The sequence below is a fragment of the Vulpes vulpes genome, chromosome 16 (assembly GCF_048418805.1).
Source record: "Vulpes vulpes isolate BD-2025 chromosome 16, VulVul3, whole genome shotgun sequence".
In the NCBI taxonomy this organism is placed as follows: Eukaryota; Metazoa; Chordata; class Mammalia; order Carnivora; family Canidae; genus Vulpes; species Vulpes vulpes.
In genome coordinates this window covers 66542543-66557055 of record NC_132795.1, presented here as the reverse complement: position 1 = coordinate 66557055, position 14513 = coordinate 66542543, and the positions used below count along the sequence as shown (strand labels likewise).

General features: G+C 46.0%; 1 protein-coding gene and 1 non-coding gene across 6 annotated transcripts in view; both read right to left on the bottom strand.

Annotated features, from left to right (window-relative positions):
- Positions 1–6729: 6729 nt before the first annotated feature.
- Positions 6730–14513, bottom strand: part of FHL2 (four and a half LIM domains 2) — a 67601-nt gene continuing 59817 nt past the window's right edge. For all 5 annotated transcript variants that reach the window (XM_072742140.1, XM_025992376.2, XM_025992374.2 and 2 more), the window contains exons 4-6: positions 13973–14142; positions 10944–11130; positions 6730–7329 (exon numbers count right to left, since the gene is read on the bottom strand). In XM_072742140.1, coding sequence (XP_072598241.1) covers positions 7178–7329; positions 10944–11130; positions 13973–14142 — 509 coding nt within the window. In that variant the 3' untranslated portion in view covers positions 6730–7177. The remainder of the gene's footprint in view (positions 7330–10943; positions 11131–13972; positions 14143–14513) is intronic.
- On the bottom strand, positions 12346–12453 carry LOC112915415 (U6 spliceosomal RNA). Its single transcript, XR_003234057.1, has one exon. It is a non-coding gene; the product is annotated as a U6 spliceosomal RNA (small nuclear RNA).

The window sequence follows — 14513 nt, the reverse complement described above, 5'->3', positions numbered from 1 at the left end:
CTTTGCCACTCTTAAAAAGGTCAGTTTCTTAGTTTATGTACATTTTGGCATATGTGTTACCTGGACATTTCCTCAGTGTTTCAGAAAAAAACATGTATTCAGAGGTGGCATTTCCCCCATAATCATCTCTACATGTAAGAAAATAATTTCTGTTTTATTTTAGATAGAATGCCCTCCCTGAAATTCATCAAGTAAATCCTTTTACAGATTTTTCTAATTCTTCTCTAGCGGAGGTTATTCAGCTGTAAATACAATCTAATCCAACATTCTGATTTTACAAAAGAGGAAGCTGAGGCCTGTAGGAAGAGTGACTCCTTTAAAGGTATGCAGTTTGTTGGTGGTAGAACAGCAACTGAAACCTAGATCTCTTGCTCTTCTGCATGAAACCAGAGGTAGGTCCCTTTCTGGAAGCCACCTCCCACCCCGTCCTGGGAATAAAGTATACAACAGTGCCAGCTTTTAGAAAAGCAGTTATTCAAAAGTGCAGTCAACTTGGCTGCTGGAAAGAAGAGATGGAAGTATAAAAATGTGTGGCAGCTGTTTTTTTGCTGCCATCAGAAAATTCTCAGAATGGACAGTGAGCTATAAGTCGAGACCTGGGTTCTAGCAGATTGGCCTCTGTGTAGTCTTGAGTAAGCTTTATTCTTTCTGCACTCCTATTTCCTCCTCCGTCAGGAGGCAGATTTCTCTCTGACCCTCAAGTCTCTTCCAGATTGGATTTCCCTCTATTTCTACATTCTACTGATCCCGGAACCCTTGGTCTGTCAGTTAGTGGCCAGGTGGCAGAGAAGAGGTGCCCTCAAGTGTGAATGGGCATCACTAGTGATAATTGAGAATTGATTTAGTATTTTATATATTTCCAGTTCCCATTCCCAAAGGAATATGATTCACTGAGGCACAAGTTAATTTCACTTTTATTCTGCTTTAGTGTAGCTAATTTAAAAAAAAAATCTTCTCAAAGGGAATGAGGGCTTATTTATTAGGCTGATTTGTGACTTGAGGGCAGCTGTCTGCTGACAGATTGGGTGGCGTCCATTTGTGGGGAGTCAGTGATGTGTTCTAAATATACTCTGGCTTCACCTGTGTTGACAACAAGGCTCTCTCTGCTCCCAAGTCTCCTTAGTTCTGCTCTACCAACAGCACTGAGGCCTTTCACAGACACTTCTTTGAGGTTTTCCCAGAGATTAAGCTGTCACTAAGGACAATGTTGAGATGGTACTGTAATCAGCCTTGTTCCTGGGCTCGTTGTATCAGAGCAGATACATTGACTGAGCTGCTTGCGATGTTCAAGGTCAATGCGAGGTGATATGAGTGGTAACCATCTCAAGAGTGTGGGAGTGGGAGCTGCCCGGGTGTAATCTGAAACCGTCTCCCTTACAGAATGGTTGGGAGAGCCTGAGGAGAGGCAGGCCACTCCAGGTTTGGAGGTGGCAGTTTTAGTTACATATGAGGCTTCTTTTGGGTGGCAGCAGGATAAATGGATCCCTGTACCCACCCTCCAAACCTTAAAAGTTCATAAAGAGGCCTTAACTGGGTTCATTCACATACAGTGTGTAGGTGTTCTCAACTACCTCACTAGCTCAAGGCTGTGTCCTTGGAGCAGCCTCCAGGCACAGGAAGGCCAACTACGTTTCCACATTCCAGGGACAGAGGAGAGGGTGAGGAGCCTCCAAGTGCCTGGGTCCAGCTCCTGTGTCAATTGTCAGTCCCTTCTTTTTGATGACTTCCCCCAACAGGTGACTGACTGACTCATAAGGAAAACTGTTTGCTTTCATTTACTGTGGTGACTGGGTTTTTATGGTTTGTGTTGAAGGTAGACTAGTTTATTATGAGTTTTACAATATCCTGGGACGCCTGGGCGTTTCAGTGGTTTAGTGCCTGCCCTCAGCCCAGGGTGTGATCCTGGAGTTCCAGGACTGAGTCCCACATCGGGCTCCCGGCATGGAGCCTGCTTCTCCCTCTGCCTGTGTCTCTGCCTCTCTCTCTGTATCTCTCATGAATGAATCAATGAAATCTTTAAAAAAATTTTTTTTACAATATCCTAAATATTATTACTGTAAAGTTTAAGTATATAATTCTAATAAATATATAATCTGTTCTACAAGATAGGTAGGCATTTTAAATCAAAGCTCCAAGGTACTAAAGTAGGAGGTAAGATCAATGTAAGTCTCGGTATTGTAGACTGTGTTTCCAAGACAGGAATTAACGATGTTTATTTTATTTGCTTTGTTTGGGGTCAGAGCTATTAGATTTACCCAAAGAGCAATCCCATGTGGTCAAGGTAAGTTAGAAGTAAACCTGCCCTGCTGAGGGAGGGAAGACAAGAGGAAAGGAAAAGAAGAAAGGACAGTAAAATAAGAAGAGATGTGGTGGAGGCTAGAAACATGCGAGCCGGCTCTCAGATTCATGGCCACACTTGATACCCCAGGATGGTGAGAGACACACAGGAAGTGACCTGGAATTGTTCCTGGAGAAGGCGTGTGGCAGGGGCAGGTAGAAATCATCTTGAGGGAAGACAGGCTCATCCTGAGCCTGAGGAAACCCCCACAGATCATTTGTCAGAGTCAGTGACTAGCACTAGTTAAAATTACCCAACCATCCAAGGAAACATGGTACCAAGCATGACGGTCAATAGAAACATCAGGTGGTATAAACGGACCCGCAGAGCTTTCATGTATTAGAATAGCCACATAAAGAGCAAGCAAGTTTGCTTTGTTTCAAGAAAAAGGTATGGTTTAAAATAACTGTCCAATGCATGACACTACATAACATACATATTTTAATTTTTATTGAGGTATCATAAAATACTGTAAAGTTTTAAAAATCTATATGCCTAAATATGTAACCACTATCCCAATCAAGAAATAGAGCAAGGGTGCAAACTTTGTGCAAAAAGCCAGATAGTAAGAATGTCTTTTGGCCACATGATGGATAAATGAATAGGCATGGATGGCCGTGTTCCAATAAAACTGTTTAGGAAAACAGGCAGTGTGCAGGTTTTGGCCATGGACCATAGTTTACCAACCACAGTACAGACTATTTCCAGCATTCCAGAAGCTTCTCTCATGTCCCTTCCTAGAGAGGCAACCACTATTCTGACTTCTATCTCTATAGTTTTACCTGCTAACACCTTTTATTATGAGCTTCTATGTATGTTTTATTTCACAATTTAATAAAAAGTCTTGCTTAATAAAAACGATTGTCATACAGCCAGTCAGAAATACCATGCAGTGTCATGATTCCCGGCTGATAGAGAGCTGAGTAGGGCCAGGCTGGAGATAAGACTAGGCTTTTGTGTGTGGTTGGACTCAAACTTCAGACTCTCTTCTCCAAGCTTGTCCAGTTTCTTGGATGTTTGTGTGTTTAAGATTTCTATTTATTTATTTGAGAGAGAGCATGAAGGTGGAGTGGCAAAGGGAGAGGGAGAAGCAGGTATCTGGTTGAGCAGGGAACCTCCCAGGACTGAAGGCAGATGCTTAGCTCACTAAGCCACCCAGTGCTCTTGGAATGTGTTTTTAAATTACAAAAAATTTTCATCAAATTAGAAGTTTTCAGATATTCTTAAAAAATAATTTTTTTCTGTCCCTTTTCTGTCTCCTCTCCTGATGCTCCCATTAGGCATATGTTGATTCACTTAATGGCATCTCACAGTGCTCTAAGGTTGTTAATTTTTCATTTTCCTTGTTTTTCAAATTTCATAATTTCTGTGTTGAAATAATGTTCACTGATTTTTTTTGTGAACTGATTTTTTTTTTTTCTTCTCTCAATTGTACTATTGATCCTCTCCAGTGAATTTGCCATTTTGGTGATTATACTTTTAAATTCCAGAATTTCCATCTGATTCTTTTATAACATTTATCCCTCTATTGGTGTTCTCTATTTGATGAGAATTACTATCATACATGTTCCTTTAATTCCTTGAAGAAAAAAAAAAAATTCCTTGAAGATGTTTATATGTTTGGCCAGTGTGTGGTGAGAGGTTCTGCTTAAGCACTTTGAGCTAATAAGACTTCTGCCCTTTGCTGATGGTGTGTGTGCGGCCTAGACAATGCTTTCAAGTCCACTCCGTGTCCCTCTCTGTTTACTTCTGAGTGGGTCTGGTCCAGTCCATGCTCACAGTCTCCCGGACTCCTAGGGGCTCCTCCTAGCCATCTCTTCACCTGGTTCTCTCTGTGAAGCTTTGGACTAGTCTGTCATTTTGCTTTTTGCTGCTAGTATCACATAGCTAGCAGCCCCCTCTCAACTGCTTGCCACCAAGATCTCAATTATTTCTGATAATCCCCTTAGGCACAGATTCCTCCATTCTTGGTACCAAACAGTCCCTTCCTGCAGAGCTGCTGATTTATTAGTTCAGAGCTGCCACTCCCACCCACACCTGGGTGCTGGTCAATGTCCTGCTTCCCCTGGAGGAGCCCTCCTCTATAAGTAGGTGCTGGATAGGGAAGACTGGGATTCTTCTCAGCAGAGTGTGCCAATATCCTAATGTTTTCACACAGGCCTATTCCTGGGAGCATGGTAGCCTCTAGTCTTCTCAGATTGCCCTCTTTATGTGGAGCCTCCTCCCTATGGGCAGGCTGGAACAGGAGTGATCAGAGCCCCAGAATTTTCAGACAGTCATGCCTGGGGCACAGCCCTAGACCAGTAGGTCTTTCCTTCTTGACTGCACTTGCCAGAGTAGAGCTTCTGTCCCCTGAAACTGGAGGTCCATGGCTCAAGGGCCACAGACTGTCATTCTTCTTATTAACATGTGGATTTTCCTGAATGTTTCTCCATTTGCTGCATGCTTTTAGGGTAAGTTTCCAAGATTTGAAGGTATTTATTTGGTATGTCTATACACACACACACACACACTTTTCCCAGTTAATTGGTTGTCACACTGGGAAGACAGTCACTGAGCTCTGCACACCACCATCCCGAAGTCCCACCCACTGTTTTGTGAGCCTTGGCTGGACTGCTTGGAGTATAGCCTCTGTGTGTGTGGTTAAGTTGTCAGCCAGGGATTGGTAGGGCTTTCATACAAAGAACTTGGGGTTCTTTTTCTTTTTCTTTCTTTTTTTTTTTTTAAGATTTTATTTATTCATGAGAGACACAGAGAGATAGAGGGGCAGAGACACGGGCAGAGGGAGAAGCAGGCTCCACGCAGGGAGCCCGACATGGGACTCCATCCTGGGATGCCAGGATCACGCCCTGGGACGAAGGCAGGCAGCAGGCACCAAACCGCTGAGCCACCCAGGGATCCCCCTTGGGGTTCTTTTTCATACAATTTTCCCTCTTAACTTTCCAAAGGTTATTTGTCCCAAGCTCTGGCCTCTGATTCTTCAAGCCAGGAAGATTGCAGATTTTCTTTCTTTCCTTTTTTTTTTTTAAATAAAGATTTTATTTATTTATTCATGAGAGACAGAGAGAGGTAGGCTCCCTGCCAGGAACCCAATGTGGTACTCCATCCCAGGGCCCTGGGATCATGACCTGAGCCAAAGGCAGACACTCAACCACCAGGTGCCCCCAGACTGCAGGCTTTGTAACAGAGTTTTAGCTCCCTTTTTAGGGCCTGCTCTTGTGTAAAAGCAATAAAAATGGGAAACCTACCCTCCCCCCCAAATATTCCTGCTTCGGGTCATGCTCCAGTGTTTTCAAAAGTTTTAAAAATATTTTGTCCAGAAGGTTACTGGAGTCCAGTAGGAGCTGGTTACTAGAAGTGGAACTCCCCCTACCATTAATTTAAGGTTGGGTGCATCCAGTGTATCTGAGAATCTAACGAGAACAGGTAAGGTGTTCCACAGTGAAATTTACAAAGTGTTTACCTTTTTGTTTTGAATGCTTTCACTTTTATAATACAAAGTAGGACAAGACAAAACAACTAATGAGCCATGAAGTTCTCAGAAGGCCCGTTTCAGACATCGTCAGACACCTGTCACATGGTCCAGTACTCAGATTGAGAAACTGACTTCAAGCATGCTCAGCATGGATGAGACCTGATGTCCACCAGATTCTTCTGCTGCCCGGCCTATCACTTTTGGTACTGCACTTAGAAAACTAAGGACAGAAGTCACTATTGTTAGCATTCTGAAAAGAGAAATATGCAATGCCCTAGGTCATAAATCGGCTCAGTGCTTTCCAATTGTATATGCTTTCACAGATGGTTTGGCAGACCAATGCCAAACTAGGAGCTCGCATCTTTATAGCTGTGATTTTCTCTTTCCTTTCTCTCCTTTCAGAAAGACTGAAGGCTTCCAAAGCATGCCCTGAATTGCTAGGGTATTGAGCACACACAGACGAACAAGAGGTCATCTCTGGCCTTGAGGTGCTTGTATTCTTTTGCGGTCCTTCACTTTATGGATGAGAAGGCAGGTCAGGGTAGGGTAAGGACCCATGGTAAGGGGAAAGTGTCGAGCAATATTAAGAAAAGTGACACCCCGAACTGTCCTCACTGTCATTAGTTCATATTCTGCTGCTCATATTCTGGAGCCTATGTCACTGCATCCAATGCAGAGCATTGAGAGAAAAAGAGCATTTGGGAGAGAGGAATGAAAAGCAAGGAAGAGGTTGTGGTGCTGACAGAAGGCTTTCTTTGAAAGAAAAGGTGTGGTGGACCTCCATGAATGCCAACCCAGCCTGTCTGAACTTGCACTTCATACAGTGATCAGTGGAACATACGATAAAGTGCTTTTACCACAATGCGCAGAACTTCAGTGTTTAATCATTACTTCGCACACTGTGTGTGGCCAAGGATTTTGTTCTGGATAACTTTATTGCAAGCTATATAATCTTGCTCCAGGTCTTACATGACAGGAAGTTACATAGTTGTAAATGCCCACTCTTCATTATCTCATGTAGTTTAAAAAACTCGAGTTCGTGACATGTTAATTGCACTTAAAAATTAAATACGCAGCAAAAGAAAGATACATTTATAAAGATGTCATTCAAAAGGGATTTTTACACTTGGATTTGCCTTGCTTGATTACAAAAATTCAAAACCATCTTCCCACTGAGGGTTTACATAAGGGTTTCCTCCTTCCCTGGGATTGAACTAGTACAAAGGATTCAAGGGTTTAAACAAACGTGAGTATCACTGAGAAGCACAAGAAGAAAGTCTCAACGTGGCCGGTGGAGACCAGACTGCCTGGTTGACAACGAGAGTGTATAAATCCATGTGTGTTGCAAGCAGCTTGCGTGGGCTTCAGATGTCTTTCCCACAGTCAGGGCACAGGATGTCATCCCTTTCTGTGAGGAAGCCTCGCCCCACCAGGGAGAGGGAGCACTTCTTACAATTAAAACAATCATTATGCCACTGCCGTTCCTCAAAGGAGATGTACTTTGTGCCACCAAGTCCTGTTAACAGAGAAAAAAAGACACCGAGGTAGAGAGAGAAAGGGAACACAACTACTTAGAACCAGACCCCCAGGACTGAAGCAGGTTGATCCATTTCCAAGCTAGACTGTGTGGCCTGGAGAGTGTGAGTTTCCAATGGCTAGGTTCTGGGGATCCGCCTGTAAGTCAGATTCCCTGGACTGCAGTGAGGAGTTCATAAGTGCCAGCAGGAACACATATATCACTGGCTCCCAATCTCCATGATTAGTGCTACCATTATGGAGGGATGAGAGGGTCTATTTGTTCGTTCCCCCAGAATGAAACTCCAGGAAAAATGGAGCTGATTTCTCTTATTCCTTCACTGGGTGACTCACATCTGGTGCTCGAATATGTCGTGATTTAATGAATAAGGTGCTGAAGGGAGGGGGGGAAAAGGAAAATACAAATATTCTCCAGAATGGCTAGGAAAGGCCTCACCAAAGAAATGGCATGTGAGTGTGTGGGGGGTATGCACATTCTTGCAGAGGGAATATCAAAATAAGCTACAGAAGCATGAACATAGGTGTGAGGGGGAAAGGCAGGCTGCTAAGGTGGGCAGGAATGTGTTATGATGCATGGGCAGCAGAGAAGGCCATTTTATATTTTAAATAAGAAAAGTAGTAACTAGGTTCAGTGCCTGACTCTTGTTTGGTGACTAATTCTTATCAAATGTTTAAGGTACCTTGGCTGCCTATTACAATATGGTTGCTTTGTCCTGCCATTGAGCCACCTGAAATAAATTGAAATCAAATACACATGGTTATTTTGGTGAAATCTGAATCATGAATTCCAATTACAAAGTGTTCTTTCCAGAAATAATGGTTAGATCTACCACAGTCAAAAGAAAGTAACCACACTGACCACCCCATTTATAATGGCTTGAAGTCTCGGACTAGCATGAGAACAGCTCATTCCTTCTGTAACTGAATTGGCTAGGCTGATGTGGGGCATTAAGTCTTCCAGCCGGGGGAGACCTTCTAGCTAATCCCTTTCAGCTAGTTAGAGACCAAAGCTTTTCAAACTTCAACAATCACCCAGGTTGTGGCCCCTACCAAGTAAGTCATGACCCAGGTAGCAGTCAGTTTTTAAGCTTCCCAGGTGTTTCCAATGTGTAGCCAAGTTTGAAAACCAGAGGTTTAGGCAACATTTGATTTAGGGGCAGGGAAAGCCAAACAGTTGAGAGGTAGTGGTTTTTCTTCCCAGCACTGAGCCAACTGAAAAGCTGCAGGAAGCTGCTGGGATGCCCCCGAATTTCCGCCATTACTGTGTTTCTCTCTCTCACCTCTGATAAGTCCTGCTGTACTGGAGATCTGGGGCCAGGAGAAGCACTTGAAGGAAGAGGATTAAGAAGGATGTCGGGGAAGGTGCTGTGTCAGGTGCTGTCCCAGGGGACCACCTCCTTTTAGAAACTTCAGTTTCTTTGAAATGCCAACCAATGGGGCAAGTTCCAGAAATGAGAGCCAAAAGCAGGCTAAGGAGGATGAATCCTCCTAAGGCAAGAGGCAGTCAATTATTGTTCTTTGAGGTTTACAGCCCACGGCACCAGAACTCCAGCCTGAACAGAGCTCATCTAACATGCATCTTCTCCACAAGGCACCTCACAGCCTGCCTGTGCATAGGAACACAGACCGCATGTCTGCACTGCCCCTGGAGAGCCATTTTCAGCAGTGAAATTGCCAAAAAGATGCACAGAAATGCAAACAATATGGCACTACCGGACCATGAAAAGGAACCTTGGTTATAAGATGAGAATTGAAACAAGGAGGCAGTGTTACCTCATCCCCCCTCCACCAGGAGTGTACCTGTCAGATGATTCCAATGTTTCACCTCTCTCTGGCTGGCTGGGAATGATCATGAAAGCAACTCAAGTGTTGATTTTGGAGTTACAAATAAATGTCAGTGAGTGGGCGAACTTGCAGATATGGGCTCTGAATAATGAGGACCGACTGTATTTATGTGTACATTTTGTATCACTGGCCACAACACTGGAAAGTAAGACTTAAGATTTTTTTTGACAAAAATCATATAAATTTTGCTAAAGAGAAAAAGTGCCAAGTAAGGATCTATTAAACATCAAATCTAAAGTCACAATTTCTTATAATTGTTTGGGGATTTGACCTCGAGTACATTTTAGCTGCAATTTCAAAATTCCTCTGTAGGTTCCAGAACATTAGTCTCTGCATTTCAGAGAAGTAATCCTCCTTTGGGAGGAAAGTATCTGTTGCTTTCCTAGTGTTGTTTTCCTTTTTCTAGTGCTACCATGAGAATAACAACACATATCTGATACTTTATATTGCTTTATAAAGTTTAGTTTTATAAACATTTACTTCCATAGAAGTTACCATGAAAACAGCATTCAAGATTAATATGTTAGAGGGAGGACTGCATTTCCTCCCTCTAATGATTCCAATCTGTAGGTTAACAGAAAATTTTAAGTGCTGTGCTTCTTTTCCCCATATATTACTTTTATATGGAAATATGAGCTCTGGATTACACATGAAAGGATTATTTTAGTGACCTGGGCTTCCTACATCAGGTGAGTTGGTTGAGTTAGGTGCACTCAGTTCTAGATCTAAGGGTAAAGAAAGTCACAGACAAGCACACAGAGGTTATAAACATCCGTGTGATTACACTGCAGCGCTACACAGGGATGGCACTTGGCCAGGCCACTATGTTTATGTCACACATGCCTACCATCTGCCGATGACGAGTCACCTGAATGTGGCAGAACTGGGAATCCCACATCCCAGAACTTTTCCTGTGTCACTACAGAATTCTCTTTTCCCTCCAGCCCAGTCACAGGTTTGTGTGGTGATGCATGGTGCACACGTGCAGGACTTGAGGACAGCCATCTGTCCTCCACACTCAATTTCTTGGCAAATCTAATAGTTTAGTGCAATGCCAGTCTACAGCCAACCAGGCTTTGGGCTCTTACACTGCCAGAGCCTTCGGGGAATAAGAAAGAACCACCTAAAACATTGTCCACTGCCCTCACGTAGTCAGGGCCTTGTGGTAGATAAGTCCCTCTAGGATGCTAGGGAGCACCTTTATTATTAATTTTTAACCAACTAAATCATTATTTAGAGAGGGAACATGAGCAGGAGAGGGAGAGAGAATCACAAGCAGACTCCACGCTGAGCGCGGAGCCCGACGTGGGGCTTGATCTCATGACTCGAGTCAAAACCAAGTGTCAGACACTTCACCGACTGCACCACCCAGGTGCCCTTGGGGAGCACCTTTAAAAACAGTGCAGTGGCTCAGCCTGGAAATGCCAGTTTGACTGTGCTGCTCCGCATGTCATACACTCACAGACTGCGGCTTCGGGGATGACCCCACCGAAAGCAGAAAGCACAGACCCCTGAGAACAGGCCATGTGGTTTTCAGGGATCAGGCGAGCTAGAGGGGAAGTGTCACCTGCTGACTTGCTCCCCGTGTGACAAGGGCAGGAAGCACAGAGGCAGAGACACTGGCTCTGTTTGGAACCTCGGTGAGGCCCAGAGTCTCGGCACAGAAACAATTCCAAGGGCTGAGGTCCTGTACCCCATCTAACCTTGGGGTGGCCATGGCGTGCTCAGGGGGCCCCTCAGGACACTCACCGCTAATGGGGTTGGTGCAGCCGGCGCACTTCTTGGCGTACAAGTCGCAGAAGCAGCTCAGGCAGTAGGCGAACTCATCCCGGGACGTGAAGCGCTGCCCCGACAGCGGCTTCTTGCAGGCGGTGCACACGAAGCACTCCCGGTGCCAGGGCTGCTCCCGGTACGTGACGCCCCCGGTGGTGATGGGCTGGAGGAGGCAAGAGGGCCAGGCTCAGTTTCCCTAGGCAGGGTGGCCTCTGGACGACGCCAGATCCCTGTCCGGAACACGCCCCATGTTTGTTAAAAGTCACCGAGAAACGGCTTCCCCAAGCTGTCAGTCCCTTTGAGTCCCCATCTCCTCTCAGGGCCCTGCCGTGGACCCTGGCTTTCCCAGCCATGACCTCGGCACCACCACGTGTGTCCTCGGCCCCTCGGGATGTTGAGGCATCTGCAAGTGCAAGTGCCCAGTGGCAGCCTGCTTCCCCATGGTGCGGGGTGGGTGAAGACAGCGCCACGTCAGGGAGACCCGGAGGTGAATGCCAACCCTACTGCGAACCAGCCTTGGGCTGTGCACGGGTCACGCGTGACAATCCCCGTGCCTCCCTCTGGGTGCTAACCTGGAGAACCCCGCTTACAACTCAGTTCCTAGTGGTGGAAGGAGGAGGCCTGGCCCCCTGGACCTGGTGCCCCCCCGGCCCGGGGAGTGGGGAGCCAGATGGGACAGAACTGGTCATCGATACCTCAACTTTATCGTGTTTCTCTTTTCATATATATACTTCAACAGTGGATGAAGGACGGTGAGTCTCAGCTCGATAGACCCGTCTGTCACCCCACCCTGGCATCCAGCGCTGCCTCTAGTCCTTACAGAAAGCACAGCTCTGGCCCTCGAACAACACGGGTTTGAACCACGCAGGTCCACTTATACGTGGGCTTCTTTCAATTAACCCCAGTACCATACTGTCAATGCTTTTTTCCTTATAATTTTCTGAATAATTTTTTTTTTTTTTTTTGCTCTACTTACTTTATTGTAGGAATACAGTTTAGGATACGTATAACATACAACAGCTGTGTGCATCGATTATTTATGCCACTGGGAAGGCTTCTGGTCAACAGCAGGCTACTAGGTAAGTTTTTAGGGACTCAAAAGTTCTATGTGGTTTTTCAACTGTGCAGGGGGGTTGGTCCCTCTCAACTCTGTGTTGTTCAAAGGTCAACTATATAAAGGCCCTTACATACTACAGACATTATATCCATTTTACAGGTGAGTAAACTGAGACCCAGAGAAATTAAGGGACTTGCCTGAGAATTCTTTGCTAGTTAAAGACAAAGCAGGTACCAGGGTTCAGGAGTCTATCATATATTCTTTTCTTTTTATTTATTTATTTTTAATTTTTTTAGAATTTAAATTCAATTTGCCAACATAAAAAATATGGAACAGCTTCACAAATTTCCCTGTCATCCTTGTGCGGGAGCCACGCTAATCTTCTCTGTGTTGTTCCAATTTTAGTATATGTGCTGCCGAAGTGAGCACCGTATATTCTTTTCATTAAACTATAACGTATTAATGATCTTCCTATAAATTCCCGCCTTGGAACAGAATTTATGCAAAATACATTCAGTGGCAAGGTGTCTGTGTGGACAGAGAAGGTGGGTGTAGTAAGAGGTTTGCTCCACGTGGAATCCACACTCTTGTCTTCTCTGCACCCAGATTCTGCATTCCCACCCGCGCCCCACATGGCCCAGCTGGCTCAGACATGCTTGTGGGTGTCACTGTCCCAGAGCAGCCCTCCCTAAACACCAGCTTGGCTCCCACTCCTCCGACTGGTTCAGCTGGCCCCTGTGTACGCTCTGTTACGACTGTTTTCCTCTAAAGCACGCTTGTCGATAAGCACTTGAACGTTTGCCACCAAAGTGTGTTTCCCCCCAGGCCCTAGTAGCCCCAAGCGCCTCCTGCGCTGCGGGAGGGTGGATGTTACTGGTGTGAATGCTTCCACGAGTCCTGATGAACACCCACAGGGCTGTGCTTCCCGGAGGATGTATTACCTTCACTTCTGCCACCAAACACAGTAGCAATAAGGTTGGGAGGAAAATAATGCAAGAAAAGCAAATGACGTGAACTTTCCGTGGATCTTGATGAGAAAGAGCAAACCAAACAAAAAGGGAGTGAGCAGAGAAGAAAGAGGCTTCCTGATATAAACACAGGAAGGAGCGATTCGTCTAAGGAGGAAACGAAAAACAGCAGAAAAGTAGTATAATCTTACGAGTGGAAGTTGGAAGAAGTGGAATTTAAAATCATAGTTTAAAAAATGAGACGGACATGAGGCCGAGGGAGACGAGAGAGCATGAAGGCGAGTGAGGAATACTCTGCCCTTTGGAAAGGCGCCAGCGGGTCGGGCATTCGAGGTCAGGCCGACCAGCAGAGGGAACAGCAGGCGGGCTCTTCCGCAGACGGAGGCCCAACAGCAGCGTCAGTGAACAGGCCGGAGCCAAACAGGCTCTGCGATCGCTCCCCAGCAGGCCCTGCCAGGGCAAAGGATGGCAGGCGTGGGGCTCCTTTTCTGTCTTTGACCTAATGGCCGTGACAGCACGGCACGTGATGAGCAGGCTGGGTGCAACTAGAGACCTGTCCCCTGTCCCAGCCACAAATTTCCTTTGCTTCTCACATCCCTCCCACGCACAAGGTTCAGCAGCTCGTTTCTTGTCTACTGATGGAGGACAGTGTAACAGGAGCTCTGGGATAGTAAGTTTTCCTCCCCTTTAACGTCATGTCATGAATAGGAGCAAAAACTCGGCAGTGCTCTAGGAGGGAGGGCTACAGGCTCCCATCTCAGGTCCCAGTGGCCCTTGTGTGGTCAAAAGAAGGCCTGGGATGGGGGTCCTTCCAGTGGATAAAATGCACACGTGCACGTGAGAATTTTGGGATGCGGGGCCGGACAGGTGAGACTCTTGTGCCATCCCAGTACCAAGGGTGTTGTCCCCGGGGAAAGGGGGCTGACAGCCAAGGCAAACAGACTGGAATATACGAGGTCCCAGGGGGAGGTGAGAGCTACCTTTTTACACTGAACACACTGCAAGGCGTACTGTTTCTCATAGCAGGGCACACAGAAGTTCTGGTTGTCCTTAGGGATGAAGCTCTTGGTACCGATGGGCTGCTGGCAGCGGTGGCAGGTGAAGCAGGTCTCGTGCCAGCTGCTGTCTTTGTACTCCATCTTGCGGGTACCTGGCACGAGGGGCAAGAAGACGGCAAAGAGCAGAGCTGACGACATGACAGGCTTGCACTCCCGGCGCCCCTCGTCAAGAAACTGCCACCACCTAGTTTTGTGACTGTGGCGTCACTGTGGCTCTCAGAGGCTAGCCTCCAAACGGGACTGTTTGGGAGTGGGCAGGGATTGTGTATTTTTGGGGGTTCACTGCTGTACACCCTGCTCCCAGAACAGTCTCTGTGCATTCTCTAGGTTTATTTGTCCAGCAGGGAGGTTATGAACGTTAGGTGGGAAAAGGATCTTTCTCTCCATGTCTCAGTAGGCAAAGCAGAAAGAGCAAGCTGGCCTAGCTCAGACCAGTCCCAACGGAGTGGGACACAGCCCTGCA